We start from the raw sequence: 16828 nt of genomic DNA on the forward strand, positions 1-16828 counted from the left end.
ATGGCACGTCCGGCGTGTTCATATCTTGGTCCGGGATCTTCCCCCAGGGTCGAGAAGACGTACGGATCCGATACGCAGATTACTGATGTTATCCCAGGGGAAGCTCTCCGTCGAGTTGTAAGTGAGATGGATGACGACACGGCGTTGCAGACCTTGGTGGATCTGGTACGTCCCGGCATCGAGACTGTTGCTCTGCAGGACCTCAACCGGCTGATATTCACCCGACTCCGCCAACTCGAGGATCTGAACACGGGCGAACACATCATGGCGCTCTTCCGAGAAGAATTCGCTCTCAGCGATGCGGGGTGTCGTCTTCTTTTGGGAAGAAAGCTCTGAAGCGTTGCGCATGTCATCCCAACTCAGGAGTTTGTCGAGATGCATCTGCGTCACGCGAGCATAGACACAGACCTTGATCGACGCCGTCCGGGGGCTGGATAGAGGCAAGCTCATACTGTGAACGCTCTCGAAACGAATCGGGTTCTCGTCGAAACCGCTGATCATTTGGGTCGTTGTTACGGCATCTTCAGACACACCAGGCACGAATAGCTGCGCATGGACGTCGGTGCCCTCTCGCTCCGCAAAACCGGCCATGTCCCTCATCACCACATTGAACTTCAGCATCGACGATGGGCCTTGAGCAGACGAAGGCTCGAGGGAAAGTCGTATGATACCAATGACACTTTGAGTGTATGGCGACACGACCTCGACCGAAAAGTCCTGAACTCGGGTCTCAAATACGGCGGTGAGGGGAATATCCGCATCACCTATCAGTGAGTAGCGAGAGGGGCACGTCTCAGAGAATGGATTCTCCAGTTTGAAATGTTGGATGTAATCCGGTCGGTCGATGTATTGATGCATTTGTCGCATCACGTGTAGTCGGCGCTGGAGCTTTTCAATCGACCAGAGATGGATCACGCAGTTCTTGAAGTCGATGACACGCACCCCGACACAGGGTTTTTTCGCCTGGTCAAGGGCAGCATCATCCTCGCCTGAGATGCCGTTGAGAACCAAGTCATACGCGGACGCCATATTGTGTCCTCGGTCAACTATGGCGAATTGGAAGACTACATTCTTGTCCATGATTTGACTCATGACCTGGGCCTCCTTCAAGAGCGACGCATGCTGAAGAATTGACTCCGCCATACGCACATAGTTGCGCTGCGACCAGTGACGGTACACAGACCTGGCAATTTCAACCTCACGCGGTTCCAGTCGGGCAAACCCATTCTCGTAGATCTTTGGAACCGGCTGACCGATCTCTTTGATGTGCGATTCATACGTCTCCTTCTGCTTCTGGAGCTGTGCCTCAAATTCCTGCTTTGCCGTCTTCAGGGCTTCTTCCATCTGGGCCTGCTGCTGACGCAACTCCTCAACGTCCACATTAGACGCTTCTTGTTTGGACTTCTTGTCGCCTTTTTTCGACTGCTGGGCTGCGTCACCGTCGTCGTCGCTACGAGGAGTGCCTGGCATAGTAATGGCGGTATCAAGGGAGAAGTTGTCGATGGTTCCATTGGACATGTACCTGTCACGGACCGGGAACGAACTCTGTGAATCGCTATCTTCGTTGTCTTCCACCAGGCCCCGACGAACTGCCCGCGCTTTTTGAACATCGTCAAATAACGCATCCAGTTCATCATCTGTCAGATGGGAAATCTTCTGATCCAACCCTAGGATAGCACTGGCAGCTTCCCTGCGAGCATAGAACCAGTCACTATCCTTTCCACGAAAGTGCGGCAAAGGAGAATCTGCGCGAGACTCGCCATCCGCATCCGAACCGGCCTTGCTCAGTGTCCGGTCGTGACGACTCGGAGCAGGCGAACCCAGCTGACTGTTCGTGACGGAATGGCGAAGCAGGGACTGTTCGTGCCGTTCAGCACGAGCCTCCTCCGGGTGGTTGAATCGGAAAATATGGAAATCACCTAGGATAATCCGATACCCGCTGCGGAGGCGAGTGGGCTTGTCAATTCGCACGCCATTCACCATGACGGCAGCTTTCTCGTTTGGCACGATCGTCACGACGTTGTCCACATTCTCAAAGGTACAGTGATCTTTCAGGATCTTCGAACCATTCAGCCGAATTTCGGCTTGGGTGTCTTGGTTGACGTTCCCAACCCTTGTCTGCCCGGGCTTGATGTTGTAGACTAAACACTCGGCTAGAAGGGGATCATCGCTCAAGTTGACCAGATGTGGCATTTTCTTTGGAGTGGTGAGACCGACAAATCCCTTTTCGATGCTGATGCCCAGCTCCTCCAGCGCCGCCTCCCGTTCCTTGTGGATCTCCTCGGTCTTGGCCAGTTTCTCTTCCCAAGTCTGGTTGAGATCTCGATAGAGCTTCTCACTCTGGTTCAGCTGCTCCACGATTTCCGCCTTACTCATTTTCTTGACTGTGCCATCCGGCTGCTGAATCGACACAATTTGTTTCTCGAGCGGCGTGTCGGGCGGATACGATTCCTCTACCGGCCCTCCAGAACCTCCTGTGCCACCTCCTCCACCACCACTACTCTGTAGCTTGCTCCTCAGCTGCGCGAGTTCCTCCTTCAATTCGCGGATCATCCGCGCGTTTGGATCCTCATTGACCACCGCGTGGTTCTTAATTCGCTTAGCAGAGTCAGCATATCGAAGGGTACTGAGCGTCTCTTCAAAGTTGATATCCGCAGGGGAAATGGCGGCAATCATGGCCGTCATCGAGTTGCCTCCCAGGGAATCTTTGAGGAGCCAGGTCAGTACCGAATCCCGGTAGGGTACCAACTGATTCTTCTTCTGCTTTCCCGAGGAGATATCGGCCAGCGCTGCAATCACACGACCCAGGGTCGAAAGTGAGCGGTTGATTTCCGCACCCTCCTTCAGTCGAGCTCCAGTAGCTCCGGTGGACGTTGCGCGCTCCGAACCGGCCAGATCGACCAGACTGATCTTCGCGACCTTCTCTGTGTCCATTTTGGTCTCCTCATCATGCCATTTTTGCGTCAAGGTTAAAGTGAAGACGGCGTGGGATCGGCTGGATGTCTCATTCATGTTCGTAGCGGCTACCGTTCTGGCTTTGTTGCCTTCGTCCATGAGGTTTTCGATTTCTGGGAATGATCGCACGACCAGCTTCGCCAAGTCCTCCACGTAGGGACCAGTCGACGGATGCTCTCGAACCTTGAGATTCCCCTTTGTCGAAGGATTCAGCAAGTCTCGCACCCGCTCATTGTAAATTTCCAAGTAGGAAACTTCCACTGTGCAAGTGAGGTTCTTGTCCTTCTGCAGCTCATTGATGCGCCTGAACATATCCTGGCAAATCCGCGGGATCACGCCATGTTCCTTGCCATAGCCCATCATTGAATAGGACTTGCCCGAACCGGTCTGTCCGTAGGCGAAGATACAATTGTTGTAACCCTTGAAGGCATTGTCCAGAAGCGGGACCCCAAGATCTTGGAAAAGGTCTTCCTGTCTCGCATAGTTGGGAGCATTCTTGTCAAAGGACCAATATGACCGGTCAAATGCGAACGTTTTGGGGCCATCCATAATAGCCTTGCCACTTTTACGCGCCTTCTCTTCGGCTCCCGGAGGAGGAGTGAGAATGGTCTGATTTCCTTCCATGCGCACAATACATTTTGCGCCACGATCGAGTTCTGCCCGAGCCCGGTGAATTTGAGGTCAGTATACGATTTAACGCAACGTCTGTTCAGGACACAGCACCCACCTCGGGCGTTGAAGGGGCGCACCCGCACCACCACCTTGATATTTCCACCGCCCGACATGGTTGCGACCTATTCGTATTCCCTGTCCCATAAAAGCACAGCTTCCCCTGCTTGAGTTCCCGGGTAGAAAGAAGGCCGGGCGTCCTCCCGGAGACCGGGGGTGACGCAAATGAAGACGTTCAAAGTCGTGGCCGTTGCAACACACTGACACTGCGAATGTGTACAATCCGACGCCTTGTTTGTGCCGAGTATTGGCCGGAGTGGAAATGCGCGAACAAGGTGAGATGAGTGCAGCCCCCGAGACTGTCAACAACAGACTTTCATATGAACACGTCGGGCGCGGGAGCACGTCGGCGGAAGAAAAAGCGGTTGAAAGGCGCCGAACGATCCCGTACTCGAAGTTCGCGATCGTCTGAGTACGTCGGCGGACTCTGGCTGGTGAAGTGATCAAGTCGGCGCGATCTGTTTTGTTTTTCCACCACGCGTGCCAGAGCCAGAGTAAACAGTGACACCGTCTCGTCTTTGGTTTCAGGAACCTGATGAAGCCAACCAAGGAATGTCATCTTTGCGCTCCACACGGCGATTGATTAGATAAGCTTCAAGGGTCTGCAGGATACATATTCTCTGTTCGGCAGTCATGTGACCAGGTGCCCTGAAAGTGCTTGATAACTAATGGATATCAATAAAACCATGTTGTGACTTGTGACCGTCCCAAAAGTTGCGCTTAATCAAGTAACCTAATTAGATGTTTCACGTGATTTTTTTTTTTTTGTGTTCGCTGCGAGGTGCCTACTCCGTACAGAATCTCTGAGAGCGTCTTCAATCTGCCGAGAGATCGGAAACAGCATCGCTCACTTGGTTATCCATGATACTACGGAGTAAGTACGCCCCCTTCAAGATCTCGGTGAGATCCCGCATGGCGGTATTCAATTCTGCCACGGAAAAGGCGCTGGAAGGAGGGGGGTTCGTTCCTGACGTTACTCGAGTTCGAATTTCCACGTAGCAAGCCAAATCTAACTGGCAGAACAACCAGCTTTGAATGTGGGATTCATATCCAGTGTTTTGCGCTGACTCTCTAAGTGAGAAACATAGCCATGAGCTATTGGACTCGGCCCGTTGTTCCAAGCACGAAGGATTCGAATGAAATTGTCCCAATCATCAAACTCCACAGGACGCTTTGAAGCATGCTGCTTGCAAGTCATCTTCCTCTCGCCGTGTTTATTAACACAACAGGACGCTTGCATGAACTGCACTATTGTCTCAAGTCCAGAAAATCAACAAGTTCAATTGAATCAACAGACCCAGAAAAAAGAAAAATGAATGACCAGGATTTCCTGTTGTTAAAGCCCTTTTTTGAGCAGATTGAATCATCCCTCACACTTCCACGTAACAAGGATCCAGAAGGCCCGTCGGCCCCCAGAGAAGTGCTCATCCTATTCGGATGAGAGTTGTCGAAGCTACCGAGTCATGAATACCGAATTAAACTCTAGAGGGCAACAGTCATTCGTACTGTACTAGCGGTGATGCATAGTATGCGATCTGTGATTACTGGGTTGGTGTTTGTCCCCGCAATCCTGCAGGCTTTCTGGATACTGCAGACTTCAAGGCCGAGGGATGGCAACGAGGCCAAGCGCAAGTACTGTAGATAGTATCGGCACTTCGTCAACGCCTGCGTTCGTGCGGGATTGCGGGGATCACCAGTAATATAAATGTCGACATCTGCTATCACTTTCATGAGAATCAGACGTTGACCACTCTTGCTTCGAAGAACTTGAGCATTCAATCGCACCTGTCATCTAAGGTTCTTTTCTCAGTACAGAACACTTGTTCAAAATGTCTTATTCAGCCCACATTCAGGCGCAACTTGACAAAGGCGCAGTGCTATCTCATGTTTCAAACGTATGTCCTCCAGGCACGAAGCTTCATGTCTTGGAGTATATCCGAATGCTAGAGTTTGAAGTATCCCGTTTACGAGAGGTCTACACCGCCGATGTCACCGAAAAAAATCGAGAGCTGGACCAGCAGCGCGGGATCATCACCGGCCTGCAGGACGAGAATGCACTTCTGAAGGCGATTCTGCAGGATCATGGCATCCCGTTCGAAGCGGAACTCGAGCGCCGAAGGTTCGAGCGTCAAATAGGTTCCGTGCCGGCACCACCTCCATCACACACTGCCGGGAGCACCACCGGTTCGCAGTCGGCAGGCTTCCACGGCTCGACCATGGGATTCTCGGCGTCACCGTCGTCTACCTTCACGCCCCCGACCCCTCTCAGCAATCCGCCGCCACCGGGGCCGGTTCCCGGACACCAGCAGCAATTCCAGTCAAGTCCTACACCTCCATCTGCTCGAAGTGTTTCGGGCCAGTCCAACGATCGGAAGGAAGTTGGTCCTCTTCCCGGCGTCTTTGAGGAGGATCCCCATCTTCAAGTTGACTTTATCCTAGCGTACGTTCTTCATCTTCGAGATAGAAAAGCATGAGTGTACAACTTTTGCTTCTTCTGTGTGTTTGAACGACGAATCCCCAGTCGCACATGTCGCAAGGGCACGCCAACCATCAAGCCTCACAACTTATGCCGCAAGGGCATTACCAACAGGCCCAGAACGCGCATCAGCCGATGAACTTCGCGCAGCCCTATGGAGTCGCAACGACCATGCAACCCCAGTACGGCATTTCCCCGACCCAAGCGGCGGCCATGGCCACAGCGGCCGCCTCCGGTCAGTTCTATCCGACCATGCACCAGGATTCAATGGCTGGGCAGATGGGTCAAGGTGCTCGGGGATCGCCGCGCCTGGCCGGCGTCCAGGTCAAGAATGATCGCCATCCGCGCTCTCCCACCCAAGTGTCGGGACAAATGCCATCCATACAGTCGCAAGTGCAGATGCCGCAGAATTCACAGCTGCAGCAACCGCGCCGCATGAGTCAGCACGTGGGAAGCCCGCATGTCCCCAACGCGCAGCCATTGGTGAACCACGTGGGCCGCCCAGGGGTACCGTCGGCGATGCCTCCCCCTCCACAAGCGACCGTCCCCCAGGCTCAACCGGCGACAGAAGGTGTTTCGAGTGGTGGGCAAGAGGAGTCCCCGCTCTACGTCAACGCCAAGCAGCCCCAGACCGGATTGATTTCTGCAGTTTCCGAATCGCACGCAATGATCGGACGCCGGGACCTCTTCTCTTTTCGAGACGACGATCTCCATGCTAAGTTAAAGATTTTCAGACGGAATGATATCGGTGATTTCCAGCATATCACCCTTGATGATTTCCCGTTACTGGAGATTAGGCCGATTCGGTCGGGTAGAAAACGGTGCAAGGCCGTTGGAGATGCATTTGGCAAGAAGAAGCATGACGGCAAAGGACTTTGACAGCAGGAAATCTTGGTCATTGATGGTGTTTTTTTTGGGTCTGTTGATTCAATTCAGATTTTCTGACTTAATTTCATTCAATTCGACATATTTCAGTGATTGGAGCTGCTCAAGTACAAGGAACCACAGTAAACTGGTAGACAGCAGTTCTGTACTGGAGCCACATGGTGTTTGGCACTGAGGGTTTCAAACTGAAATCTCGAAAGTGCTTTCACAACAAAGCTGGGCATCGAAGTACTATATGAACACGTCTGATATCCCCAATGGCATTTCCGAAGCAACTGGAACTCAAGCTATATACTTCGCTATGGCCTGCAGATCCCAGAGCAGAGTATCCTGACCTCTCTCCGGCTGGCCATGTACATCTCGTCCTTTCCATGTGGCATATCTTGGTTAATTCCCACGATTGGCAAGAAAAACTCAATTCCCGTCCACAACAGCGCATGTAATTCTGTCCTGGAATGGGAGCAGAGAGTGTGATCGGCGCTAGACTGCATTTTGCTGGTTGTCATTTGTATTTGGCAGCATTCGGAAAGTCCGTTCTTGGGTCGGGAATTAGGGGGCATGATCGTTTTGAATCTGCTCCTGGGACTCTTGCAAATTAGAATAACACTGCAACAGTGAGTAGGGTTTCCAGTACACCAGCGAAAGCGAAGTTGATCCTTGCAGCCATTGCGGATTTGAGATGGTCCGGATGTCAAATCATGGATAACAAGGACGTAGGGTTGTGTAGGGTACATTATTAACGCCCAGGGCTACTTGGGGATCAAAGGGTTTTTTGCAGGATCCATGGTATGCATCAATGTCTTCTCCAAATCGAGCATTGTCGAGCAGAGAAGCGAACAAGAAAGGTTCGCGAACTCGGTGGCTGCTGATGGTTAGGTATCGCCAGAACACTCAACCTAGGCAATACTGTACTACGAGTTAGGTATGGCCGAGTCTGAACAACAGCATCAGAACGCGAAATCGGATGAGAAATTGGAGTCGGTGAATGAGTATGAAACGAAGCGGGCTGTTCTTGTTTGGTCGACATTCCATCCGACGACAGGCACTCGGTCTAGTTCCTACTAATCGATCCTGTCCATGCTTTCGCTGGTGCTCATCTTCTGCGTCTGGACCAACTCGATATCCGCATTATGGTCGAATCTGCGATGCGGATGTAGACGACGATGTCGTCCAGGATGAGTAGGCTGGCACGGTAGCACTTTCTTTCCCGTAAGGGTGCGTCCTTGGAGCACGGGTAATCCACTTGAGCCAGCACCGACAAAGAGTTGAACTGGACATGTACTGTATACTCCGTTAATACCCACGCCCAAAAAAAGCTCTGCCGAGAATGTGAGGAGCCGAAGATGCGTAGTGAGTACTTCTTCTCAACACCTACTCGAAGATTTCTACTCGTGATAAATTAGGTAGTAACTACATGTAGTCTCCCTTCTTGAGCGTCTCCAACTCGCAATGTAAATGACATGCATACGGAGTACACTAAGCAATTTTGGCTGATGTATCTTCGTATCGAGTGAGGTTAGGAGGCTACTACTCCGTAGCCAATTCTTACATACTTCTTGGAGCACTTTGGATCCTCGATTGGCACATCATCATGGGTGTCGATGAAGCAAGCCATCACTGTATTCTGCTTACCCTGTTGATTCGATATGCTTGGGATGTGATTGTGAGACTGGGACGTGGGGTCGGGTGTATTTCAAATTCCGGAACATATCTGCAAATACGGTCGGAAAAAGCTCGGAAGGCTCGGTGGCAATCCTGCCAAGATACGCCAGTATTTAGCGTCAGTCAGGGTTGCAATTGATTTGGTGGCCAAGGCCTTTGCGCGTGGGATGAGCATGTGATTGGTCCATTTTATTACAAGCGAGCCGCCCAACCACTGGCAACCACAGTCAGGCCTATCCTGGACGAGCTCGGAGCCGGCGTTATTTCATTCCGAACATTGAGGCTTTTGCAAAGGTGTCTGCTGTTTGCCCTGGATTCCTTGTTTCCTTGTTTCGCCTTCGTATTCTCGCACGTCCGCACAAAAAAAAAAACACCTCGTAGCCAACAATGTACTTAAGTAGTTATTCCTGCTCGGCGTTTCATCATTGACTTCCATGGCGAATCGCTGCACAATGTTGGCCAAGTGCCCACTGGGGGGGCGGGGTGTGTCATTGTCTTCTGCGTGTCAGCGTAATGTATCATGTGATGAGCTGCAAGTGGCACCGTGCATGTCTCTTGGACTCTTAACTCAATCCGGTTAGCGCTCAGCAGAACAAAAAATGCAAACCACCGTTGGGCAGTGAGGTGTCCAAAGAGGGGCGGCTTAACCGCCGAAGGCGCTCAAAGGCTCAGCCGGAGCCACTCAGCTCCGCCCGGGCAGAGCACCCAATACAAATGCCCCATCGCCCGCTCTTCTGCTCGCCCAGGCCTTCTTTTCTCTGCCTCTTCTCGTTGGCTGCTGCGCTGCCACTTCTTCCAATCCCAATCTGTCTCTCCCTGCGGTTTTTCGCCAGTCATTGCGCGACTTGGCCTCCGCGATCCAATCCCAAAAGCGTTTTTTCCTGTCATCCTATCACCTTTGATCAAAATTCCTTTGCTTTCTTGTCCTCTGTTCTCCTCCGCCCACTCTCAGCAGTTCTTTTGCCTGCAATCCAATCATCAAACCGCCATTGCGGCCAATCATCACAACTGCAGAGCTGCTCAGGTTCACCGAAGGATCAGCAAATCTGAGTTCAGGTACGCATAACGACGCACGGTTACTTTTTTTTTCTTTTTTTTTTTCTCCTCTTCCCCAGTACAAACTACAAACACAATTGTCATACACCTTGTTATCCTTGCGGAATGCCATCACTGTTTTCCTTTTCCTTCCTGGCCCCCTCCACAGCATGAGTGGTCACATCATGGCGGCTTCATCGCGGTTTCCTCGATCATCTCAATGATTCTCGCCTGCGACATGACAGAATCATGGCGTTGAGATCAATTGAAACCTTGGTGATGTGACCGATCAATCCCGCAGCCCTCTCGGAGCTCGGGCAGCTTGGGCTTGGGCATGCGCACGGTCGCAAGCGCGGCTTGCGCACCGGGTGCCAATGGGCGGCCGGAGCCCCAACGAGGCTGTGAACCCGGTGGCGCCATTGCCGCCCCGGCCCGGTGCTGACTCAGCATGGCCCTGCTGAGTCAGCATTATGCCCCTCCCCCAAACAATCACTGCCCGGATCGTGACGCGTTGCGGTCTTCCTCCTATCACACCTCTCGCGGCCTTATCCACCCGTGCCATCCGATTTGGATTGACGGAGCTTGTCCACAGGATCGTGATCTGACAGTGGCCACAGGTTTCGGAACAGGAAGCGAGTCACCAAGGGGTCAGAGAAATCCCCGTCCGCCCCCCAATCAGAACAGCCCAATCTCCTGCGCGTCTCCCGTGACGGCGCGATCGTTCATCCCGGCTTCGGTCAAGGTTGCTTGCATCCGAAGCCAAGCGCTGAATCGGGCAGTCCACGCGACAGAACGCGGCGCGTCTCCTACTGGACATTCATCCATACCGTTGTCAGCCGTGTTCGCACTGCAGTTGCGACAGCTACTGCACTCGGGTCTGTCCTCCCCGAACGCCCGCGTCGAAAGTCTTCCCGTTGGCGCCCAAACCCGGAACAACAAGGTTGGTGCTTTGTTTACATTGCATCTCATACTGCTGCTGCCAACTCATCCATCGCGCCCCTCACTCCACCTTCAAGACTAGCGCGCTGCAATCCCTTCCCCACTGCATCTGCAGAACGTTTCTCGACGCGGCGGCCCGTTGGTGGACTCGGTGGACTGACGACAACGTGCAGGACCAGGTTGTCTAACCGACCGCAGCCCAATCGCCCCCCGGGTTCGCGTGCCGTCCCCAGTTTAACAACCAGTGTTCCAGCAAGCGGCGACGCTCTCTCCCGCCCCGTCTCGAAGTCGCGCGGCTCCTTGTCGCGTCTGTTAGTATCCTCGGGCTCTCCTGGCCATCAGGCCTATTAGCGGCGCGCATCGCGCTCCGGCGAACAGAGTCGGGCCCGTCAACCGGATCATGGAATACTCCCCACAATATCAACAGCCACACGGGCAACAACATCCACACATGGCGACTCCCTATCAGAATGCCGCGCAGAACGCCGGCTCCATGACCTCGCCGACGAATCCCCAGTCGCACATGTCGCAAGGGCACGCCAACCATCAAGCCTCACAACTTATGCCGCAAGGGCATTACCAACAGGCCCAGAACGCGCATCAGCCGATGAACTTCGCGCAGCCCTATGGAGTCGCAACGACCATGCAACCCCAGTACGGCATTTCCCCGACCCAAGCGGCGGCCATGGCCACAGCGGCCGCCTCCGGTCAGTTCTATCCGACCATGCACCAGGATTCAATGGCTGGGCAGATGGGTCAAGGTGCTCGGGGATCGCCGCGCCTGGCCGGCGTCCAGGTCAAGAATGATCGCCATCCGCGCTCTCCCACCCAAGTGTCGGGACAAATGCCATCCATACAGTCGCAAGTGCAGATGCCGCAGAATTCACAGCTGCAGCAACCGCGCCGCATGAGTCAGCACGTGGGAAGCCCGCATGTCCCCAACGCGCAGCCATTGGTGAACCACGTGGGCCGCCCAGGGGTACCGTCGGCGATGCCTCCCCCTCCACAAGCGACCGTCCCCCAGGCTCAACCGGCGACAGAAGGTGTTTCGAGTGGTGGGCAAGAGGAGTCCCCGCTCTACGTCAACGCCAAGCAGTTTCACCGCATCCTCAAGCGTCGTGTGGCTCGACAGAAGTTGGAGGAGCAGCTTCGGTTGACCTCGAAGGGCCGCAAGCCGTACTTGCACGAGTCGCGGCATAACCACGCCATGCGACGACCTCGCGGCCCCGGAGGTCGGTTCTTGACCGCAGAAGAAGTGGCGGCGATGGAGCGAGAAAAGGCCGAGAAGGCCAAGCAGGCAATGGAGGCAGCAAGTGGCGGGGACGGTGCGACCAATGAAGCAGCCGGTGAGACCAACTCATCGGGACAGAAACGGAAATCTGGCGCTGACGAAGGCACCGATCAGCCCCCAAAGAAGGCCAAGACGGAAACAAATGAGGGAGGTGAGGGGACCACCAAAGCAGAACCTTCACAAGAGGGTTGAACTGTTTCGCAGACTCCTTGATGACTGTGATGCGCGCCGATTTCCATGATACCCTCATGTGGCTGCTATTTTTTTTTCTTTTTTTTTTTTTTTTTTTTTTTTCTGTCAATGTCTTTTAATGGATTTGTTCTTGATGACTCGATCGGGTCTTTGATTACTTCTTTCTACCCTTTCTACCCCCCCTTCTTCCTAAACAGGCTGTGTAGGTACTATCGTCATTGTCTTTTTGCCCCTTCTTTTCTTCATGTGCTTGATGATCTGTTTATATGGATGGGTTTGGGAGACGGTGCGTTCTGGTTGTGTCGCCTTGTATTCTGCTGATCGAACATGACCCTGAGTTGCCTGTATGAACTTGGATGCTATCCAGGGTTCTCATCTCATGCAGGAGCAGTTTGCACAGCACTCTTGATGTATATTGGGCTTTGGGTTGGGAACTAGAAAATATCCATCGCTGGTAGTTACAGAATGGGAATGTTTGGACAGATTGCCATAGTGAAATGACAATTCTGAGCAGGTATTCACTTGTAGAAGCTGTAGTATTTTGACCTCTATGGTAGCTCTACTCCGTGTGAAATGTGAATTGATCCATGCCTCCAGGAGAAGAAATCGGGGCCGATGAGTTAGTTGATTCCAACCTCTGAAACAACTCTGTGGCTGATGCCTGATTCCACAGGCATCAAATCAATGAATTAGCGAGCTAACCCGTCAACTGGCCTCTACCGATTACTTACCGCATCAGGTATAGCCCCAGCTCGGCGGTGACGGCAGCTGGGAACGCATCCAGATCCCCGTCTGCTGTGCTCTCCAGCTTCATCGCTCCGCGGTCGCTACTGTTCAGCGCCTTGAACCCGCATTTCTTCTTCTGTTGCGCTCGATTGCGCACTGTTCTCTTCATTCATTCATCTCCTGGGCTTCTCGTAGGTCGCCTACCCTTCTCGTTCTGTCTCATTACCCTCACCTGCTTGCCCTGCCTCTCTATCTTGTTCGATCCGCTGCTCCCTTTCCCCCAGTTTCTTCGTTGCCTTCATTTGAATCCCTTTGTCGTCTTTGAGTTTCCCGCTTCATTCTTTATATTGTACCCTTGATCTTTGTTCCCTGAATCTCGTTTCGTCTGTCGCAGGCGCCGGATGCCCCGGATCTTAGCCAGCTCTTTCATGGCCCGTTGGGCCAGGCTCCTCGCTAGTTCCCTCATCCCCGTCTGTCCCATCAGCTGGGACGGTGTGCCTGCCGAGGTGTCCTCCGCAAGATGATTTTGGTCGGCCATGGACCGTTCCCGGTCCAGCCGGATTTGATGTCAACGATAGGCAGCCCAGGCGCTTGCCCCTCAATCTGCCCTCTTGTCCTGACTTCCTTTCTGCCTCCAACATCAAGACCTACCTACCCACACCCATTGCCTCTGGTTGCTGATCTTATCTAATGCTCATGTTTTGTGTTCCCCAGCGTTGATCAGTCCCTCCGAGTTGATCGTCCATTGAGATCGATGAGCTCCGACTGCATTGCAGCCTTGAAGAGACCCCAGCGATAGCTTTGCGGGAACCAACCGTCGCGCGAGGGAATCTCGGGAACTCGAATGGATCAAACCCCCAGGATGGATCCCTACAATGGTTATGGCTCACCGGATCGGGCTCACAATGGTGACCCGTATTCGAGTCGAACCACGGGCGACTCGTATCGCCGTCGATCTCCTGGTATGCTTGACCCTTCGGATGACTTTTGTGTGTGGTTTTGTCCTAATGCTCCCTTTTCAATGTCCAGCATCGCAGGATCGCCGACGTCCTCTCGGCGGCCGTGGTCGTTCTCGGTCTCCACCTTTGATCGATCGATACGAGCCCGGGGACCGCGTTCGGTCCCGCGATGATTACTACGGATCTGGCCGAGACTACGCGAGGGACCGGGATGACCGGCGCCGCCCCGCTTCGCCAGCGGCCGCCCACATCGACCGATATGTGCCGGGTCAAGACCCCATCAAACGGCCCATTCCGACCAACCCCCTGCCCAACCCTCTGACGCTGGATTTCCAAGTTGGGTTCAACTGGTTTGCGGAGTGGTGGCGCGCGGAACAGGCGATCAAGGAAGAGAAAGAGAGGCAAAAGCATGGCGGGCGCAGGCCGACAGATCGTGTCAAGGGAGAGCGAGAAGCGAGAGAGGATCGTGAGAGGGAACGGGCCCTGATTCAGGCGGATTATGATGCCTACAAAGTGGAGTTGCAGATGAAAATGGCTCGACAATTCGTGCAACAGCACCGAAATGAAGAATGGTTCAAGGAACGCTACGTACCAGAAGTCCGAGATCCCCTAAGGCGTCGCCTGATGGACTTCCGGCTCGGAGCTTACCAGCGATGGAAGCAGGATATCGATGCCGGGGTTTTCGATGAATTTACGTTGGAAGGAATCTACAAGAGCGAGAGCGATGGCGCCGGCGGTATCATTGAAAAAGAGGAGGGTGAAACCACGGCTGTGGGGGAAACTCAGAGCGTTCAAGATCTCTTGCCAGCTCGAGGGGCTGATCTGCGGGATGAAGCCCTTTCACAGCCGGCTCTGTTGATCAAGACATTAGCACCGAACGTCAGCCGTGAGAAGGTTGAAGAGTTTTGCAAAGAGCACCTTGGCGAACAGGACGGAGGCTTCAAATGGCTTAGTCTCAGTGACCCCAATCCCTCCAAGAAGTTCCATCGGATGGGTTGGATCATGCTTCATCCTGCCGCCCAGCAGCCTTCTCTGATCGAAAGAGGAGATGGCCGGGAACAGGAGGCGGAGATGGCGGACGTCGATACCGCCCAGCAGGCATCCGCTGAGTCAACTGCCCAGAAAGCACTCGAGGCTGTTAACGACAAGACCATTCACGATCCCGTTCAAGGCGATTTCGTTTGTCATGTCGGCATCCATGTACCTCCCGCTCAGCCACGGAAGAAAGCCCTCTGGGACCTGTTCTCCGCTCCGGAGCGGATTGAACGGGACCTAGAATTGGCACGGCGACTTGTCGGAAAACTGGATGCGGAGCTTGGCCACGACGCTGATGGGTATACCAAGATCGAGGCACGCGTAGAAAAACTCCGTTCGATGGGGTTGTTGCGACCTCCGGTTACGGCGCCCCCGCGTGTCAGGAAAGACTCGGAAGCAGGCATCAGTAATGACGGCGAGCGAGAGGAAGGCGCCGAGCCTGAGCGGATGGACGAGGACGAGGTAGATGACGAGGAACTACTGGCCAAGAAGAAGAAGCTGGACTTGATGGTTGAGTATCTCCGTCGAGTGTACAACTTTTGCTTCTTCTGTGTGTTTGAAAGCGACTCGGTCCACGAACTGGTGCGCAAGTGTCCGGGCGGCCATCTCCGCCGGCCACGATCCGGGCTCAGCAAGCAGGCCAAAGAAGTGGCCAAGGCGAGTGCGCTTGGCCAACCATTCCCTGTCAAGAAGCGAGAGCCGAGCGAAGAAGGCGAGGAAGGCAGCTCTCCGGCGACCGAGAAACGCCCGCAGCGGCTGACCAAGGCCGAGCAACAGCTGCAGCGCGCGTACAACTGGGTTCGGACCTTTGAGGACAAGATCCTCCAGGTTCTGGAGCCGGAAAACGCGGACCTCCGAAAGCTTGGCGGCAAGCCTGTGGACGAGGCTCTGGAGGAAGAGCTGTCCAAGTACGTCAAGCAGGAAGACGAGGCCCGGTTTCGCTGCAAAGTGCCGGAGTGCACGAAGTTGTTCAAGGCTGATCACTATTGGCGAAAGCACGTTGAAAAACGCCACACGGAGTGGTTTGAAAAGATCAAGTCAGAGGTACGTTACTGCAAGACCCGGATCTTGTTGTTTTTTTTTTTTTTTTTTTTTTTTCCTGCCTAACTTTGCATCCAGCTGGCTCTGGTCAATGAGTATGTCTTGGATCCAGCGCATATTGCGCCCTCGCGATCAGATGCGAGTAGCAACGGCCACTTCCCTGTTGCACCCGGACATGGGCCTGCGGGCACGCCGCGGGGTTTCAATTTGGCCAACATGTCGTACCTCAACAACGGGGTTCCGGGCCAATTCCATGGGGTGCCTGGTGGTCAGATGCCCGGGTATATGGGCGTTGGCCAATCCGGCTGGGGCCACGGCGGTGTCATGTCGGGAGACGGCACAAGTCTGCACTCAGCCGGCGCCGTTCGACGCACTGGTGGGCGATACAGTCATCGGTCCGGGCCCTACGATCGGCGCGGTGGGACGCGACACGGCGGCACGGGTAACGGCCGTCTGAGTCCCGTGCGCGGCATGCCTGGCATGTTTGGACCCAACGGTCGTCTACCCGGCCACGGCGCTGCTTACGCGCCCGGTGCGGGAGGCGCCGCCGGTGGCGGAAACTTCCCGGATGCCATGGGCGGAGGCAGTGGTCAGCAGGCGATGGGCCCGCGCGAAGCGGTCCAGGGCCGGAGTCTGAAGAGTTACGAAGATTTGGATGCCGTCGGTGGAGCGGGCAGTGGGGAGCTGAACTATTGACTTGTTCTCTTTACACTTTTATATTTCTATTGAACCTCTTTCATTATCAAGGTGATTATTTCTTTGGAGCCGGATTGCATGGAGTGGCTGAAGGGAACCGGAGTGTATTATTACAATATGATAGGATGCTACGTTAGGATACAATCAGAGCAATTGCTCTCATGGTCTTCGTCCAGAGTCAAGATCAAGATCCATGAACATAAATAA

The 16828-nt window shown here is 53.9% G+C and overlaps 5 protein-coding genes across 5 annotated transcripts; 4 read left to right on the forward strand and 1 right to left on the reverse strand.

Annotated features, from left to right (window-relative positions):
* Positions 1-18: 18 nt before the first annotated feature.
* Positions 19-3740, reverse strand: VTN31DRAFT_1214 (uncharacterized protein; the record flags this gene model as incomplete). Its single annotated transcript, XM_069401247.1, has 2 exons — positions 19-3611; positions 3683-3740. The coding sequence occupies 2 exons, from the start codon at positions 3738-3740 to the stop codon at positions 19-21; spliced, it is 3651 nt and encodes a 1216-aa protein (XP_069264070.1).
* Positions 3741-5513: 1773 nt separating this feature from the next.
* VTN31DRAFT_1215 (uncharacterized protein) lies at positions 5514-6158 on the forward strand (the record flags this gene model as incomplete). Its single annotated transcript, XM_069401248.1, has 1 exon — positions 5514-6158. The coding sequence occupies one exon, from the start codon at positions 5514-5516 to the stop codon at positions 6156-6158; it is 645 nt and encodes a 214-aa protein (XP_069264071.1).
* A 4032-nt stretch (positions 6159-10190) lies between these two features.
* Positions 10191-10869, forward strand: VTN31DRAFT_1216 (uncharacterized protein; the record flags this gene model as incomplete). The annotated part of the gene is made up of 2 exons (XM_069401249.1): positions 10191-10682; positions 10855-10869. 2 exons carry the CDS (start codon positions 10191-10193, stop codon positions 10867-10869), a joined length of 507 nt encoding a protein of 168 aa, XP_069264072.1.
* A 212-nt stretch (positions 10870-11081) lies between these two features.
* VTN31DRAFT_1217 (uncharacterized protein) lies at positions 11082-12164 on the forward strand (the record flags this gene model as incomplete). The annotated part of the gene is made up of 1 exon (XM_069401250.1): positions 11082-12164. One exon carries the CDS (start codon positions 11082-11084, stop codon positions 12162-12164), a length of 1083 nt encoding a protein of 360 aa, XP_069264073.1.
* Positions 12165-13752: 1588 nt separating this feature from the next.
* Positions 13753-16621, forward strand: VTN31DRAFT_1218 (uncharacterized protein; the record flags this gene model as incomplete). Its single annotated transcript, XM_069401251.1, has 3 exons — positions 13753-13852; positions 13920-15928; positions 16004-16621. The coding sequence occupies 3 exons, from the start codon at positions 13753-13755 to the stop codon at positions 16619-16621; spliced, it is 2727 nt and encodes a 908-aa protein (XP_069264074.1).
* Positions 16622-16828: the final 207 nt, after the last annotated feature.

Source organism: Thermomyces dupontii (genome assembly GCF_041956625.1).
Source record: "Thermomyces dupontii strain NRRL 2155 unplaced genomic scaffold VTN31scaffold_1, whole genome shotgun sequence".
Classification (NCBI taxonomy): domain Eukaryota; kingdom Fungi; phylum Ascomycota; class Eurotiomycetes; order Eurotiales; family Trichocomaceae; genus Thermomyces; species Thermomyces dupontii.